The 14194-nt window shown below is 56.6% G+C and overlaps 3 protein-coding genes across 3 annotated transcripts; all 3 read left to right on the plus strand.

The window, feature by feature from the left end:
• Positions 1-142: 142 nt before the first annotated feature.
• Positions 143-6755, plus strand: PTSG_06376 (uncharacterized protein; the record flags this gene model as incomplete). Its single annotated transcript, XM_004993208.1, has 16 exons — positions 143-1305; positions 2021-2181; positions 2439-2501; positions 2632-2736; positions 2843-2953; positions 3170-3532; positions 3834-3905; positions 4090-4177; positions 4364-4437; positions 4642-4742; positions 5079-5236; positions 5372-5453; positions 5738-5828; positions 6225-6331; positions 6493-6631; positions 6726-6755. The coding sequence occupies exons 1-16, from the start codon at positions 273-275 to the stop codon at positions 6753-6755; spliced, it is 2778 nt and encodes a 925-aa protein (XP_004993265.1). The 5' UTR covers positions 143-272.
• Positions 6756-7436: 681 nt separating this feature from the next.
• PTSG_06377 (uncharacterized protein) lies at positions 7437-11146 on the plus strand. Its single transcript, XM_004993209.1, has 6 exons — positions 7437-8575; positions 8796-8856; positions 9081-9307; positions 9571-9652; positions 9850-9986; positions 10184-11146. The coding sequence occupies exons 1-6, from the start codon at positions 7649-7651 to the stop codon at positions 10256-10258; spliced, it is 1509 nt and encodes a 502-aa protein (XP_004993266.1). The 5' UTR covers positions 7437-7648; the 3' UTR covers positions 10259-11146.
• Positions 11147-11397: 251 nt separating this feature from the next.
• On the plus strand, positions 11398-14112 carry PTSG_06378 (5'-nucleotidase domain containing 1; the record flags this gene model as incomplete). The annotated part of the gene is made up of 4 exons (XM_004993210.1): positions 11398-12531; positions 12811-13211; positions 13457-13582; positions 13770-14112. 4 exons carry the CDS (start codon positions 11398-11400, stop codon positions 14110-14112), a joined length of 2004 nt encoding a protein of 667 aa, XP_004993267.1.
• Positions 14113-14194: the final 82 nt, after the last annotated feature.

The following is a 14194-nucleotide window of genomic DNA, read 5'->3' on the forward strand; positions in this document are numbered from 1 at the left end:
CGCACAGCAGAGCAGAAGTGTACAGCCCGCCACTCATGGACTTTGTGCGCCTGTAAGTCACGTGGGCGCTGCCCAGCGTGAGGGCTCGTGGCCATCTTCCCACCATTGTGGACTTGCAGGTTCATTTCTTCGACCAACGTGAACACCACCGCGTCTCGAGGTACACAAGCGATCGTCAAGCAGGCCATATCAACCTCACAACACGTCACTCCTTCGCAAGACCCCCAAGACCCCAAGAACTCGCGCTATCAAGGCACCGCAGCAGCCCAAAGATGTCAGCAATCCAGCCACAGACAACAGCCCAAAGCGTCGCTCCGAGTTTGGGGAGCGGAGCAAGCGACTTCTGGCCAGTATGGCTGCAGACAGCCCAAGACTCGCCCTGCAGCATCTTCGATCTCGCCAGCGAGCACCAGAAGCCTTGGCGATCCATCAACGCAGTCACCGCAGTGACAGGGGCTGCCGCAAGAACAGCCCGTCGGGCTCGCCGCAACTCGCTCAACAACGCGAGCAACAGCGTTGCCGACAACACCTGCTCATGGCCCGGGCACCCCGCCGCGACACGCGCTGACGACACAAAGAGCGCCGAGGCCGAGCAGGACGATCTGTGCGACGAAGACATCTTTCGCGCCGTGTACGGGCATGTGTTTCAGCTGCAATTCGCCAACCGCACACGCAGCGTGCCGGACCTCTTCCTCGCTTCCCAGGCAGCAAGCGAGGAGCACACAACGGAGACAGGCCGCGCCAGCAACGTCCAGCATCAGATGGATCTTCATGCGGACACAGCGTGGACATCAACAATGACGATGAGAGGCGCTCGGCGCCAGCGTCCCACAGCAGCAGTACCACCACCGCCATCATCGCCGATGCGCTCTGGCAAGTGGAGGCAACGCGCATCATTCGTGTGGCAGATGCTGTGCAGGCCGGTACAGTTGTTGCGGCTGCAGCCGCGCAACCGCGCCACGCAGGGGAGCGTGCCACGTCGCAAGAGCGCCCCGTGCCTGAGCCATGCTCTGGCGGCACCGTCGCTTCTGTCACCAGCAGCACCAACGACAGCCGTGACAGCACAGATGTCCGCGCCAGGGTACTACTCGCAGGCGGAGATGGACTTGGCGCAGCGCCGCCGTGGCCAGCATTCCTGGGGCACAGACGTGCAGTACGCGTGTGTCCAGGATGACGAAGACGAGGATGGGAACAGCGTGTCGGACTTTGGGTACGGCGCTACTGCCGAGTACACGGAGGTGGACGCCACCTTCTCCGTCGCACTCTCACCCTCGTCCCCATCACCACCGGTCATCTGGCAGGGTGGTGACGAAGAGAGCGTGCTTGACTTTATGTCGATGTAGGTGTAATGACGTGCAAATGTATGTGTGTGTGTGTGTGAGTGTGTGTGTATGTGTGTGTATGTGTGTGTATGAGAGAGAGAGAGAGAGTATGTGTGTGTGTGAGCAATGTTGAAGTGTTACATCTCTCCCCCCTCCCTGCAGCAGCCAAGCGAAGAACTGAAAGACAGCCTGCCAGTCAGTTGCGCTCTGCATCTGCTCCTCCTCCTTGTTCCGGGTTGATTTCTTGCTTCCATGCTTCCATACTTCCATCTCAAGACCCCTCCTTGTTTTCGTTGCCTTGGCGCAAGTCGCTTTCAACGCCCCCAGTACACGAAGAGGAAGACACAGAGTTCAAGCAGAGGGTTGAAGGGTGTGGGGCGTGCAGCTAACAAATCACACATTCACACACAAAAAAGCAACAGTCACACAGAAAGCAACAGCGCTGCTGGCTGACGATGCTGTCAAGACGACAGGGCGACAAGGGCGGCGCAGTGCTGGTGGCTCGCCACCGCCGTGCACATCATGGTGGACGTGAGTGCTGCCCCTGTGTTGCCCCTGCGTTGCTTGGCAAGCACGCCAACGAGTAGCCGACGTTGATTGATGATGCATCCTGTTGCCCTGTTCCCTTCTCCTCATACCCACTCAATCGCGTCGCATGGTGCCGCATGTAACGATCAACACCACTCTCCCACTGCCAGGGCGCGGTGGGCTGGTGAGCATGGAGCAGTACCTGCGCGATGACATCCCATGCTGCAGCCCAGCTTGCAGCAGTGACACGTGTGCAGAGGCTCTGGCCCTCGCACCAAACGCTGTGCTGCTCCCTGAGAACGCCACGCACTACATGGTCCCCGACGACGAGGTGAGCCTGCCGTCAGTGCCAGCTGCTTTACCTTTTTTCGTTTGCGCGCACTTGCGTGCTCACACGCACAGACACGCGCACACAGGCACACAGTGCCTGTCTCTCCCCAAACATACGCACACACACACACGCACACAGTGCCTGTCTCTCCCCAAACATACGCACACACACACACACACGCACACACACACACACACACACACACACACACACTCTCTCTCTCTCTCTCTCTCTCTCTCTCTCTCTTGCCTGCGCAGGTGGCGCGGAGGTTTCCTGCACTGCTGCAACATCCGGATCTTACGGGCGTCATCTTGATGCAGGTGAGGGTCAGGGTAAGCACGAAGTGGTGAAGGTGCCCTTGATGTTCGTCCCAACACCACCATTCCACGTGAACCAAACGACTCACGACCCTGCATACCACTGACCCCATACCTCGTCTTTGCTCTTCAGACATGCCTGAGGATGGTGAAATCGGCGTGCTCTCGCAGACAGCACACACAGCTCGCCAAGCACTTCCGAGACAAACGCAGTCAATCCATCATCTTTCGCAACGAGGTATGCTCCCCCTGTACTTGACTCGATCGGCGTAAGTGTTACCCAACACACACACACACGCACGCACACGCACCAGCTGACTGTTGTGGTTCTTCTCTGGATGCAGAACCACGCAGCAACGTGGCGGGAGAGACACGCAAACGAATCAGCACACGCGCACGCCTTGCGGCTGGCAAGGGCGACAGCATCGTGGTACACCACCCACCTCAACAATAAGGTGCTGTATTGTGCTGGCGTGACCTGTCCATAGGAGTGCCTTTCCTCGATCCCGCTTGCTTTCCTCCTCACACACGTATTCTCTGACTGTGTGCCTCCGTCACACGCACACACGCACACACACACACGCGCACACGCGCACACACACGCACGCACTCACAAACGCACGCCATACTCTTGCCTCACCTTCCTCCACCTCTGCTGGTCTCCTCCACAGGTGCGTGTGGTCATCGTGACGTACACACACGGCACAGCAGCACAAGGACAAGAAGATGTGCGTGTTGGTGGCACTAGCGACGACCATGATGGCCGTGTGCATGTGCTTGATCTTCGTGCATACATCGAGCAATTCCACAGCAACAGCCCAACGCTACTTGACGACTTTGCAGCAATGGAGGCTGAGTTGTCTGTCGACGATGACAGTTGTGACGGCCAACGCACACCGCAGATTGGTGCTGGTGTCGGTGGTGGCGCACGTGCGAATGAGCTGGGGTTCACAGAGTATCTCAGCACCAGCGCCATTATTGCCGGCATTAACACTGGCGAGTTTGTCCGCGGCCGCATCCACGTCTTCAAGTGCGTGCAGATGTGTGTGTGTGCGTGTGTGTGCGTGTGTGTGTGTGCGTGTGTGTGCGTGTGTGTGTGGAGGCTGCTGATCTGTGTGGTTTGGTGGTGTTGTCGGTGATGTTGTTACTTCAGCGACATGTGTGCAAACTGAGCAGCACATGTGAGTCTTCACCTGCTCACGTCCGGCTTGTGTACCCGTCACTCGCCGCCTCCACACACACACACACACACACACACACACACACACACACACACACACACACACACACACACACACACACACACACACACACACACAAAATGCATTACGTCAGGTCCTCGTTGTTCCGTTTGACTCGCGTCTTCCGTTTATTCGCGTGGCGACAACATCCCCGGCGGCACTTGAGGTGATGCAATAACGGCATACATGGCGATGACGCAACTTTGTTGTTTCTGACAATGACGGCAAACAACATGTGACTCACATCACATCACATCACATCACACTTCACGCACGCACGTCCACTCCTAATCGATCAAACCACCGGCTCCCGTTCATCATGCGTGTGCGCGTGCGTGTTGGGTTATCAGAACAAGCGTCTTGTCGTGCGCATTGACTCGTGGCCGGTTGCGTCTCGCTTCCCAAATGGACACATCACGGAGATTTTGGGAAACGCAGGTCGGCCCGTGCTGTTGTGACTGTTTGTGTGGCGATACCTGTGGTGTGGTGGCTGTGGCAGCAGTGCTTACACATGTGCGCACACTTTCGCGCGCGCGTGCGAGTGTGTGCATGCGTGTGCGCATCATTCTGAGGTGAGTGATGGTTCACAGTCATTTGAGGGGTGGGGCTTTGTGCTTTCTACAGGCGACGTCGCTACAGAGACGAAGTGTCTGCTGATTGAGAACACAATTTCCGTCCCGCCCTTCTCCACGGCACAGGTGCATCATGCGGCAATATGCTTTGTCGCACACACACACACACGCACACACACACAGGCAACGCACACACACACACACACAATACGCACACACACACACACACAGACAGGCAACGCACATACACGCGTATGCAGACACACACGCACACACTCACAACCACACTGCAACCACCACACGTGCCCACCACTCACTCCACTATTGCAGCTGCGTGAGATGCCTGTGAACACGCGTGAACGTCCGTGGAGGATGGCCGATGACGAAATCAGGCGCCGTCGTGACATTCGCCACTCCCATCTCGTGTTCAGGTGGCGCCTCCTGCCTGATACGTGTTGTGTGTGTGTGTGTGTATGTGTGGCGCGTGTTGTGCGTGCGTGTGTGCGTGTGTGCGTGAGTGCGTGAGAGAGAGAGAGTATGTGTGTGTGCATGTGTGTGCATGTGTGTGGGGGTGATGTGTGGTGTGAATGTGTGAAACGTTGCTGCCTGTCTGTCGTCGTGCTTTGGTGCGCACCACCATCGCCTTTCTTGTGATTGTTTCCCCCCTTTAAAAACCAAGAGCGCTTCAAGCCACCAGCCTGCTGCCGGCACCCCTTTCCACTCACACCCGCGCCAACCTGCCCACTGCCCCTTTGTCACGACCGCAGCATCGATCCCCTCGGATGCGAGGATGTGGACGATGCACTTGGCGTGCGTCGTCTCGACAACGGAAACATTGAGCTCTCCGTCCACATTGCAGACGTGTCGTACTTTGTGACCCCAAACACATTCACAGATGCAGAGGCTCGTGCACGTGGCACCACAGGTGACAGCTTGCGTGAACATGTGTGCGTGTGTGAGTGCGTGAGCATGCGTGGTGTCAGTGTAATTGCATTGCATTCACTCGCGACATGCACCACCACCTCACCACCACCACCACCATCACCTGCCTGTCGTGCAGTTTATCTTGTGAATGGTCGCCACGACATGTTGCCGGTCGTCCTCAGCGCTGACCTCTGCTCGCTCCTCGCCGACCAGGACAGGTACACTGGGCGTTGTCGTTTTGCTCTCTCTCTCTCTCTGTGTTGATGTGTTGACGTGTGTGAAGTGTTGTGTGCATGCTTGTGACTGTGTAGTGCGTTTGTGTTTGCATCTCTGTGCAAACATGGGCATGCGCTTGCGTTTTTCGTTTCGCAACTGCGGCCTTGCTTGAATTCAAGCTCACCCACGCACCCACGCACACATGCACGTGTCTTGTTCACCCCTGCACGCACGTGTGTCTTGTTCATCTCTGTCGCTTCATCCGTGTGCCATCTACCGGTGCCAGGTATGCCATGTCTGTGTTCTGGGAGCTCGACAGCGAGCGCAACGTCGTGTCGACGTGGTTTGGCCGCACCGTCATCCGCTCCTCGTATCAGGTGATGACGCAGACGTACGGGGCGGAGGGAGGCCGTTGTGTGTCGTGTTGTTGCTCAGGGTTGTGTTGCGTGGGTGGCTGGGGAAAGGGGATGCTTGGGTGATGGTGTGGGCAGGTTCTTGCGCAATCACAATCTCAATCACAATCACAACCCAAATCACAACCCAAATCACACAATCACAACCCAAAATCACAACCACAACCACAGTCACAACCCAAATCACAGCCACAACCACAATCACAACCCAAACTACAATTACACAGACACACAACACACGCGCACACACGCGTTCCAGCATCTTTCACGAGCAAAATTGTGAACATGTTCTCACGCGCCGCTGTGCACAACCGTTGTGCGGTGTTGCCTCAATCTACTGTTTGCTGTCACTGTTGACAGCTGCATTATGAACTGGCACAGGCGATCTTTGATGGACTTCCGGACCAAAACGCCATTGAGCAGTTGCCAAAGCTGGCAAAAATGTCGTCACATGACGCCACAAAGCGGTGAGCGATACACGCAACACTCTATGGTCGTGCCCTGGCTTGCTGCTGTTGTTCGTTCACGTGAGGTTTATTGTGTGCAAACCAAACCCTCACCTGTCACACACACACGCACACACACACACACACACACACACACACACACACACACACACACACATCAGGCTTGCGCGGCTTCGCGACGCCATCTCGCTGCTGATCACGACTGCGCGGGCGTTGAAGGCGAAGAGAGCTGACGCGGGCGGACTTGAGCTGGAGAGCGATGAGGTGCGATTCAAGGTGTCCACATCGGACCCGGCCGCCGTCCAGTTCCACAGACACAAAAACACACACACACACACACACACGCACACATACACGCACACACACACACACAAAGACACGCTCGCACGCCCAGATTGTTGAAGTTGCACGCGTTCGCCACTGAAGATACCTTCTACTGCTTCCCGCGTCTCCATCAACCCTTCCTCACACAACACACACACAACACACACACACACACAACACACACACACACACACACACACACACACACACACACACACACACACACACAGACACACATACACACACATCAACACACAAAGACACGCTCGCACGCCCATGTGCCACCACTGTTCATGGCGTACCGTGAGCAGCTGCTTGTTGTGCGTCATGTTGAGTGTGTGGGCGTGTGGGCGTGCGTGCGTGGGGTTGAGGTTGGTTGTTTGCTGTGTTGTCCTCCTCCAAACAGCAAGCTGGATGAAGTTTTGGCGATTTGCAATGATACCCGTGAATAGCCAAGCCATGGATGAATGACGAATATCATTAGCCAACAATCCGCAAGGCACAGCTCCTCTCCGCTGCTGTGCTGTGTGTTTGTGTGTCTTTTGTTTTTTGCGTTGGCGACGGCGGGACTGACAAGAAGGGCGCGCGAATAAACGCCACAACCACAAACCACTGCTCTGCTGCTGTGCAAGCTCGTACTCGCGAACACTGTCTGGCATCCGCTATCACGCCTGCTGATACCCCTTCCACTTCAAGACAAGAGAAGGCAACGAAAGGAAGGCAGAAGAAGGTGAGCGTTGTTGCTGTTGCGACTGTCCTTCTTCTCGTCCACATTCCACAACACACACACACACACACACACACACACACAACAGCACACACAACACAAAGACGACAGTGTTTCAATCGTGGTCATACGGACCAGCAGACCCAACCCTCTCAAACGCTGCACACATTCCACCGCACAGACCCACACCTACACATGAGCACACACGAGCACACGCACACACATACACACACACACACACGATTCCCAAAGCACAGTGTGCATGCATGCATCGTTTCATCCCCCTCTTCGTTGCCTGTCTGCGCGCACACACACACACGCACACACATGCACATACACGGTGCACTGCCAATCATGCCGCAAGTCAGCAGCTTGCTCGCTTCCTCCTCCTCCTCACTTGTTGCGAGAAACTCACCACCTGCCTGCTCCAACCAAACCGCGCACACACAATTCCTTCTCCATTTCCCCGCCCCCACCACACCGTGCACACAATATCCATCCCACTCCTGGTTGGGTGCTACCAACACACCTCCCTCAACCGCGCCTTGATCCATCGATCCACCGATCCATTTGGTTGGTCGGTTTGCTGTGGTGGGTTGGTTGGTGTGCGGCATTGCTCCCTCTGTGTGCTTCACAACCAACCACCCTTATCGCTCCCTCACTTGCTTTCTGCACACCTTGCGTCGTGGCGTGCCACGTCGCCTGCCTGCCGTCCATTTCTCTCCTCCCTGTCCATCTCTCCCCTCCTTTGCGTGCCTCTGTGTGCCTCTGTGTGCTTCTGGCTTTGTGCTGTTGCTCGTGCGCCACGCAATTGTCTCCTCGACCACCACCATCACCACCACCACCACCACCACCACCGTCAATACCGCCATCACCTCCTCGTGATTCTCACTTTCGCCGCTCACTTTCCATCATCGCCTCTTACTTCTCACAACCGTCATCGTCTCCTCGGCTTCCTTCCTCTCCACAACCAACCCGGCTGTCGTGGGACCATGTTTGCGCCACCCCAGCAGGCCCGTCCAAACCGGAGCGTCCGCAGCAACACCACACGCGCACACACTGCCGTGAGCACTGCCAGCAACGTCACAGCCAACTCCATCACCATGCCGTTTGAGGTTGCCGTCTCCGATGTCCACAGCTTTCCTGGCATTGGCTGGGACACACGTCCTCGCTACTCCTCCCGCACCCTCGTGGTGAGTGCGTGTTGAGTGTGTGAGTGCATGTGTTTGTGTGTTTGTGTGTTTGAGCGTGTTTGTGTGTGTGAGTGTGAGTGTATGTGTATGTGGGGTATGTGCGTATGCGGTGTGTGCGTGCGTGTGTGTGTGTGTGTGCGCGTGCTTTGCGTGGTCGTTTGCCGTCCGCTTTCTGACCTGTCTGGCGCCACTCCTGTCTGGCTTCACCGATGCTCATCAGGGCCATTGGGATGAGGAGCGCAACAACTCGAGCATCATTGGCGGCCTTCCCGATCGCACAGGTGCGCGCATGGTGGATGAGACAAAGGACAAAGGGTTGCGGCTGCTGGTGTCGGTGGTGCTCGCAGTCACTGTTGCGTTGTGTCGCCTTGATGTGGATTCCCTCGTGCCGACGCGACCAACGCCTGAAACACCCTGAACCGCAACCGCTCACCTCCTCCAACACACATACATACACACACACACACACACACACACACACACACACACACACATTCGCATGCAGGGGAGACGTGGGCCAGCACGACGCAGTTGTCGTACTCGCAGCCGCTGTCCTCGGCATCGCTGCGCTCCACAGCATCGGCGTCCCGTGCTGAGAACAGAACCATGTCCCTCACAAACCGCCACAAGCTCGAGAGCGTGCACAGCACCATCACCCTCAACCGCTCCGCGCCGCCGTCTGTCTTCCGTCCAAACGCCAGCGCACCGGCCACCCTTGGGCGCGCAAGCAAGGTGCGCACACGTGTGTGTGCTTATGCTTGTGCTTGTGCTTGTGCTTGTGCTCGTGTCGTGAACGCGTGCATGCATTTGTCTGTTGTGGAGTAGATGTGCGCGCGTGTGTGTGTCTTATTTTGCACGCGTTTGTTTGTTTCTATCGCGCGCATGTACGTCAACCATATCCTGCCATCCTGCCATCCTGCCATCCTGCCATCCTGCCATCCGTAACCCCCGCCACTGCCCGTTATCACGACGTGTGTTCTGCTGCCACTCCTCAGATCCCATCGTTGACGGGCTCGCGCGTGTACAACCGCTTCACGGGCCGCTGGGAGCCCGAGCCCATCGACGTGGCGCCAGCACGTGAGTTGCTCATGCTGTGTATCGCATGACATGTGGGCTCTATTTGCACTGTTGCGTGTGTGTGTGCATGTGCATGTGTGTGTGTGTGTGGCGAGTGTACTGTGTTTGCTCATTTATCTTGCAACCTCACTCACAACCAAATCATACACACACACGCACACACACACGCACACAAACACCCTTACGCGCGCGTATAGCGGTGAAGACGACGCGGCTGCGCGATTCGCTGCGCAAGAAGTGGGCGGCAGAGACGGCGGCAGAGCGCGCATCGGCATACACCTCAACCACGCGCGAGGCATACAAGCTCCCGCCCATCCAGCCTTCAACCTCATCGGTATGTTTGATGCATCTGTGCGTGTGTTTGCATGAGCGTGTGTGTGTGTGCATGTGTGTGTGTGTTTGTGTCATGATGCGCGCGCCTTTGAGGTCTTCCAACCTCACCAATCTCACTGTTATCACACACGCACACACATACTCTCACTCACTCACTCACCACCTCTCTCCTCTCCTCTCCTCTCCTTTTCACCTCAGTTCAAGCGGACTGCCACCTTCACCTCCACCACCATCCCCAACGTGCTCACGCGTGACCACCGCGTTCACAAGTGACACGGCACGGCGTCTTTTCTTTGACACGCGTCGTGCTATGCTCTCTCTCTCTCTCTCGATCTTTCCCCTCCCATCTACTTCATCCATTCCATCCCCGGCGCTCACTGGAAGTTCTTCGTCTCTTGGATGTCTTCTCGTTGTCTTTGGCCCAGTGCCAGTCTGCATTTCTTTCACAAACACGCGAACGCGCATACACTCGTGTGAGCTCATGTGCGCGTGTGCAACGTGTGGGCGCTTCGTGCTGCCTTCTGTCCTAATCATCCAATCTTGTTACTGCTGTATGTGTGAGTGCATGTGTGTGTGTCTGTATGTCTATGATTTATTGTGGTTTTACATTGCGTCGCCCGCCCTCTTCTCCCCGTCACATTGTCTGCCTGCCTGCCCGTTTTTGCTTCTCTGCATGCATCACATCACGCATGAATGCGTATCTTGGTTTGCCTTGCTGGTCTTGCTTTACCCCACCCCCTCTTGCCTTCTTTCTCCTCTTCGCTTCTCGTGGTATCTGTCATCTCGCCTCGCCTGCTTGTCTCGTTCGTCTCTTGTTTGGCCCATGGTGTGGTTGTAGGCATGCTGCTGGTTCAGTTGTTGCTTCGTCATGGCTTCTTTCTTGGTGTGTGGATGCGTGCGCACTGTAGTGTGGTGTTGTCGTCTTGTATCTGTGCGTGTGTGTGCTTGTGTTCATGTGTGTGTGTGTTTGTTTATGTGCGTGTGTTTGTTTACGTGCGCGTGTGTGCTTGTGTTCATGTGCGTGTTTGCGTTCGTGTTCATGTGCATGTGCGAGTTCGTGTTTGTGTGCGCATCCACCCCTTCTCTCTTTCTCTCTCTTCGTGTCAGGGATCGTAAGCCGTCATCATCATACACCATCTCAACTTCAACACAGAACACAAACACAGCACAGCAGAGCGGTTTGGAAGCGAGGTGGAGGAAGGGAGAGTTGATCGTCAACGCGAAAAAGAAGGATTCATCAAGGACGAAAAGGAAGACAGGCACAACGCATGCACAAGACACCCACCCACCCACACACACACACACACACACACACCCACACACACACACACACACACACACACACACACACACACACACACACACACACACACACACACACACACACACACACACACACACACACACACACAATGGCGGAGGTGGTTGACTTGGGTGCGTGTGACTGGCTGGGGTTTGACCTGGACCACACGTTGGTGCGCTACAATGTGCCCGCACTCACAGACTTGATCCACGAGTCTGTGGCAGCGTTCCTGGTGCAGTACCGCAACTACGACGCAGCCGCCTTCACCTCCAAAGCTGACCCGGCCTTCTTCGTCAAGGGCCTGCTGTTTGATGCGGAGAAGGGCAACTTCCTTCGCCTACGCGCCGATGGCCACATCATCGCCGCCTCCCACGGCACCCACCGCCTGAGCGCACAGCAGGCGCAAGCCATGTACTCCGAAGCCGGGTCAAAGCTCCCAGTGCCACCGTCGTCGCCAGCGCTGCCTGGCTCCCCCACAACCCCACGCTCACGCTCCGGTTCTGGCGCACGCTCACGCTCCGGTTCTGGCGCGCGCCGTCTGCGCAGGGGACCGAGCCAGCACGTGCAGCCGCAGAGTCGCGGCCACCGCCGGGCAGAGGAGGAGGCGGAGCTGCGGACACACGCGCTGGCGGACATCTGCAAGATGCTGCTGGAGGAGGGCGTGAAGCACTCGCGGTTCTTCTACTTCAGCACGTTCTTCGACATGCCATCCGCCGCGGCACTGGCACAGGCCATCGACGCCGTCGACGAGAAGCGGCGTCAGCACCACGCACACAACCCGCTCAAGCGCTCGAAGAACGGAGACGACGTGTCTGCCAAGCACAAGGAAGGCACCGCGCCAGCAACAACAGCAACGACACATGGTGATGGTGGTGATGGTGGAACGACAGCAACGACAGCACCCACATCTGCTGCGACGACCACAGCAACCACAGCAACTGCAGCAACATCAGCAGCAACGATGTCTGATGCACCTGCGCACTGGTTTGCCGGCTCGTACACGCACGTGCTGCAGGACCTCAAGGACGCACTCACGCACAACTTCACGCCGTCACAGTTTGCCGTGAACGGTGGCTTCTTCTTTCCACAGCTCAAGCAGCACACGGAGCGGTATGTGCACGTGGCAACATCCACCCTCGTGCAGTGGTTGGCAGATATGCGGGCCAATGCAGTGCGTCTCTTCCTGCTCACCAACTCACATGTGGACCTCGCCACATTCCTCATGGACTATTCCTTTGGCAAGGTGTGCATGTGCGTGTGTGTGCAGTGTGTGCAGTGTGTGCCGTGTGTGCGTACTGTGTGTGCAGTGTGTGCCGTGTGTGTGTTTGTGTGTGTGTGTGTGCCTCTGTGTGTGTGCCTCTGTGTGTGTGTGTGTGCCTCTGTGTGTGTGTGTGTGTGTGTGTGTGTGTGTGTGTGTGTGTGTGTGTGTGTGTGTGTGTGTGTGTATTCCTTCACCATCTGCGCATTTCCCCATCTTCTTGTCTCCAACTTACATGAACATACACGCATGCACTTGGAGCAGGAGTGGCGTGCCAAGTTTGACCTTGTCATCTTCGCCGGGGCCAAGCCAGGGTTCTTTGAGAAGAGCGATATCCGCACACGGGCAGCGTTCTTCACGCCCGTGGGGTGTAGCAACGTGACGGGACCGGAAGCAGAGGAGTTGCAGCTTGGTGGCGCATACGTGCACGGGAACTACACCCAGCTCCAAGCATTCCTGGACCAGCACCGCAACACGCACGCACACGCGCACGCACACACGGAAGCAGACACAATGGCAGGCACGACCACAGACACAGCGGCGGCGCGTGACACCCATGCACGTGTCATGTATTTCGGCGACCACATCACGGGCGACATTATGGCAGCAGAGCGGCACACGTGCTGGCAGACAGTTGCTGTTGTGGAGGAGCTTGTCACCCTCAAGTGAGCACGGAGACGGGTTGGAGAGGGAGAGCATGCACTGCAGTGTGGATGGTGATGATGATAATGCAATTTTTTTTTGTTTTGTGTGTGTGTGTGTTAGTGCGTACGTGTGCTTGTGTGTGTGTGTGTTGAAGTGTGTGGGTGCTTTGGCTGCCAATCTGGCTGCATCTCTCATTGTTTGTCTGCCTCACGTCGGCTCTCTCCCATCTCCCATTTCCACACCATCACCACTCCAACCCCAACAGCCCTGCAGGCCCACCAGCAGCCCCATCATCACCATCATCACCATCATCGTCATCGTCAACAGTGCGCTGCCCCGTGCATCGGGCAGACACCGCCATCGCATCCTTCCTGCTCGACAGCCTTGATCGGTATGGCATGGCCGATGATGTGTGCCTCGTGTTCGTGCTGCTTAATGTAACACAACAACGCGCGACATACAAGCTTATAATACGCAAACCAACATCACCTACAACACAACACACCACCCAACATCACAGCGCAACACCCAACACATCACACAGCTTGTGGTTGCTCACACATACGTTTCCCTTGCAGGTGGGGTCATCTCATCCATCCACACGAATCCACAGCCGCCACGAGCACAGCCGACGACGGTGATGGTGATGGTCAAGGCAGCGGGCGCAACCCCGTGACCACGTCGACCCCATCGCGCAAAGGGAAGCAGATGCACGAGTGCACGCTGTTTGAGGCCGTGCTGCGAAACCACGCGGCGTTTGCAGTCCCGCACATGGAGGCGCTTGTGTCGAGTGCAACGACCACGTTTGCATCGTTTGCAGCGCACGACAGCACGCGTGGTGTGCACCACCACGACTACACGGTCACCGCAACCAGCGGAGGTGCAGAGAGCACGAAGCACATGGACACGGCAGCGGAGTAATGGATGTCTGTGAGTTGCGAGTGTGCGATGTGTGTGTGTGTGTGTGTGTGTGTGTGTGTGTGTGTGTGTGTGTGTGTGTGTG

Source organism: Salpingoeca rosetta (assembly GCF_000188695.1).
Source record: "Salpingoeca rosetta unplaced genomic scaffold supercont1.14, whole genome shotgun sequence".
Taxonomy (NCBI): Eukaryota; class Choanoflagellata; order Craspedida; family Salpingoecidae; genus Salpingoeca; species Salpingoeca rosetta.

What these genes read in the sequence shown, in the direction of transcription:
- PTSG_06377 (XM_004993209.1), top strand. Translation starts at nt 7,649, where the DNA reads ATGCATCGTTTCATCCCCCTCTTCGTTGCCTGTCTGCGCGCACACACA. An exon ending in CATCGACGTGGCGCCAGCAC is followed by an intron (nt 9,653 to 9,849) that starts GTGAGTTGCTCA and finishes GCGCGCGTATAG; the next exon opens with CGGTGAAGACGACGCGGCTG. An exon ending in TCCAGCCTTCAACCTCATCG is followed by an intron (nt 9,987 to 10,183) that starts GTATGTTTGATG and finishes TTTTCACCTCAG; the next exon opens with TTCAAGCGGACTGCCACCTT.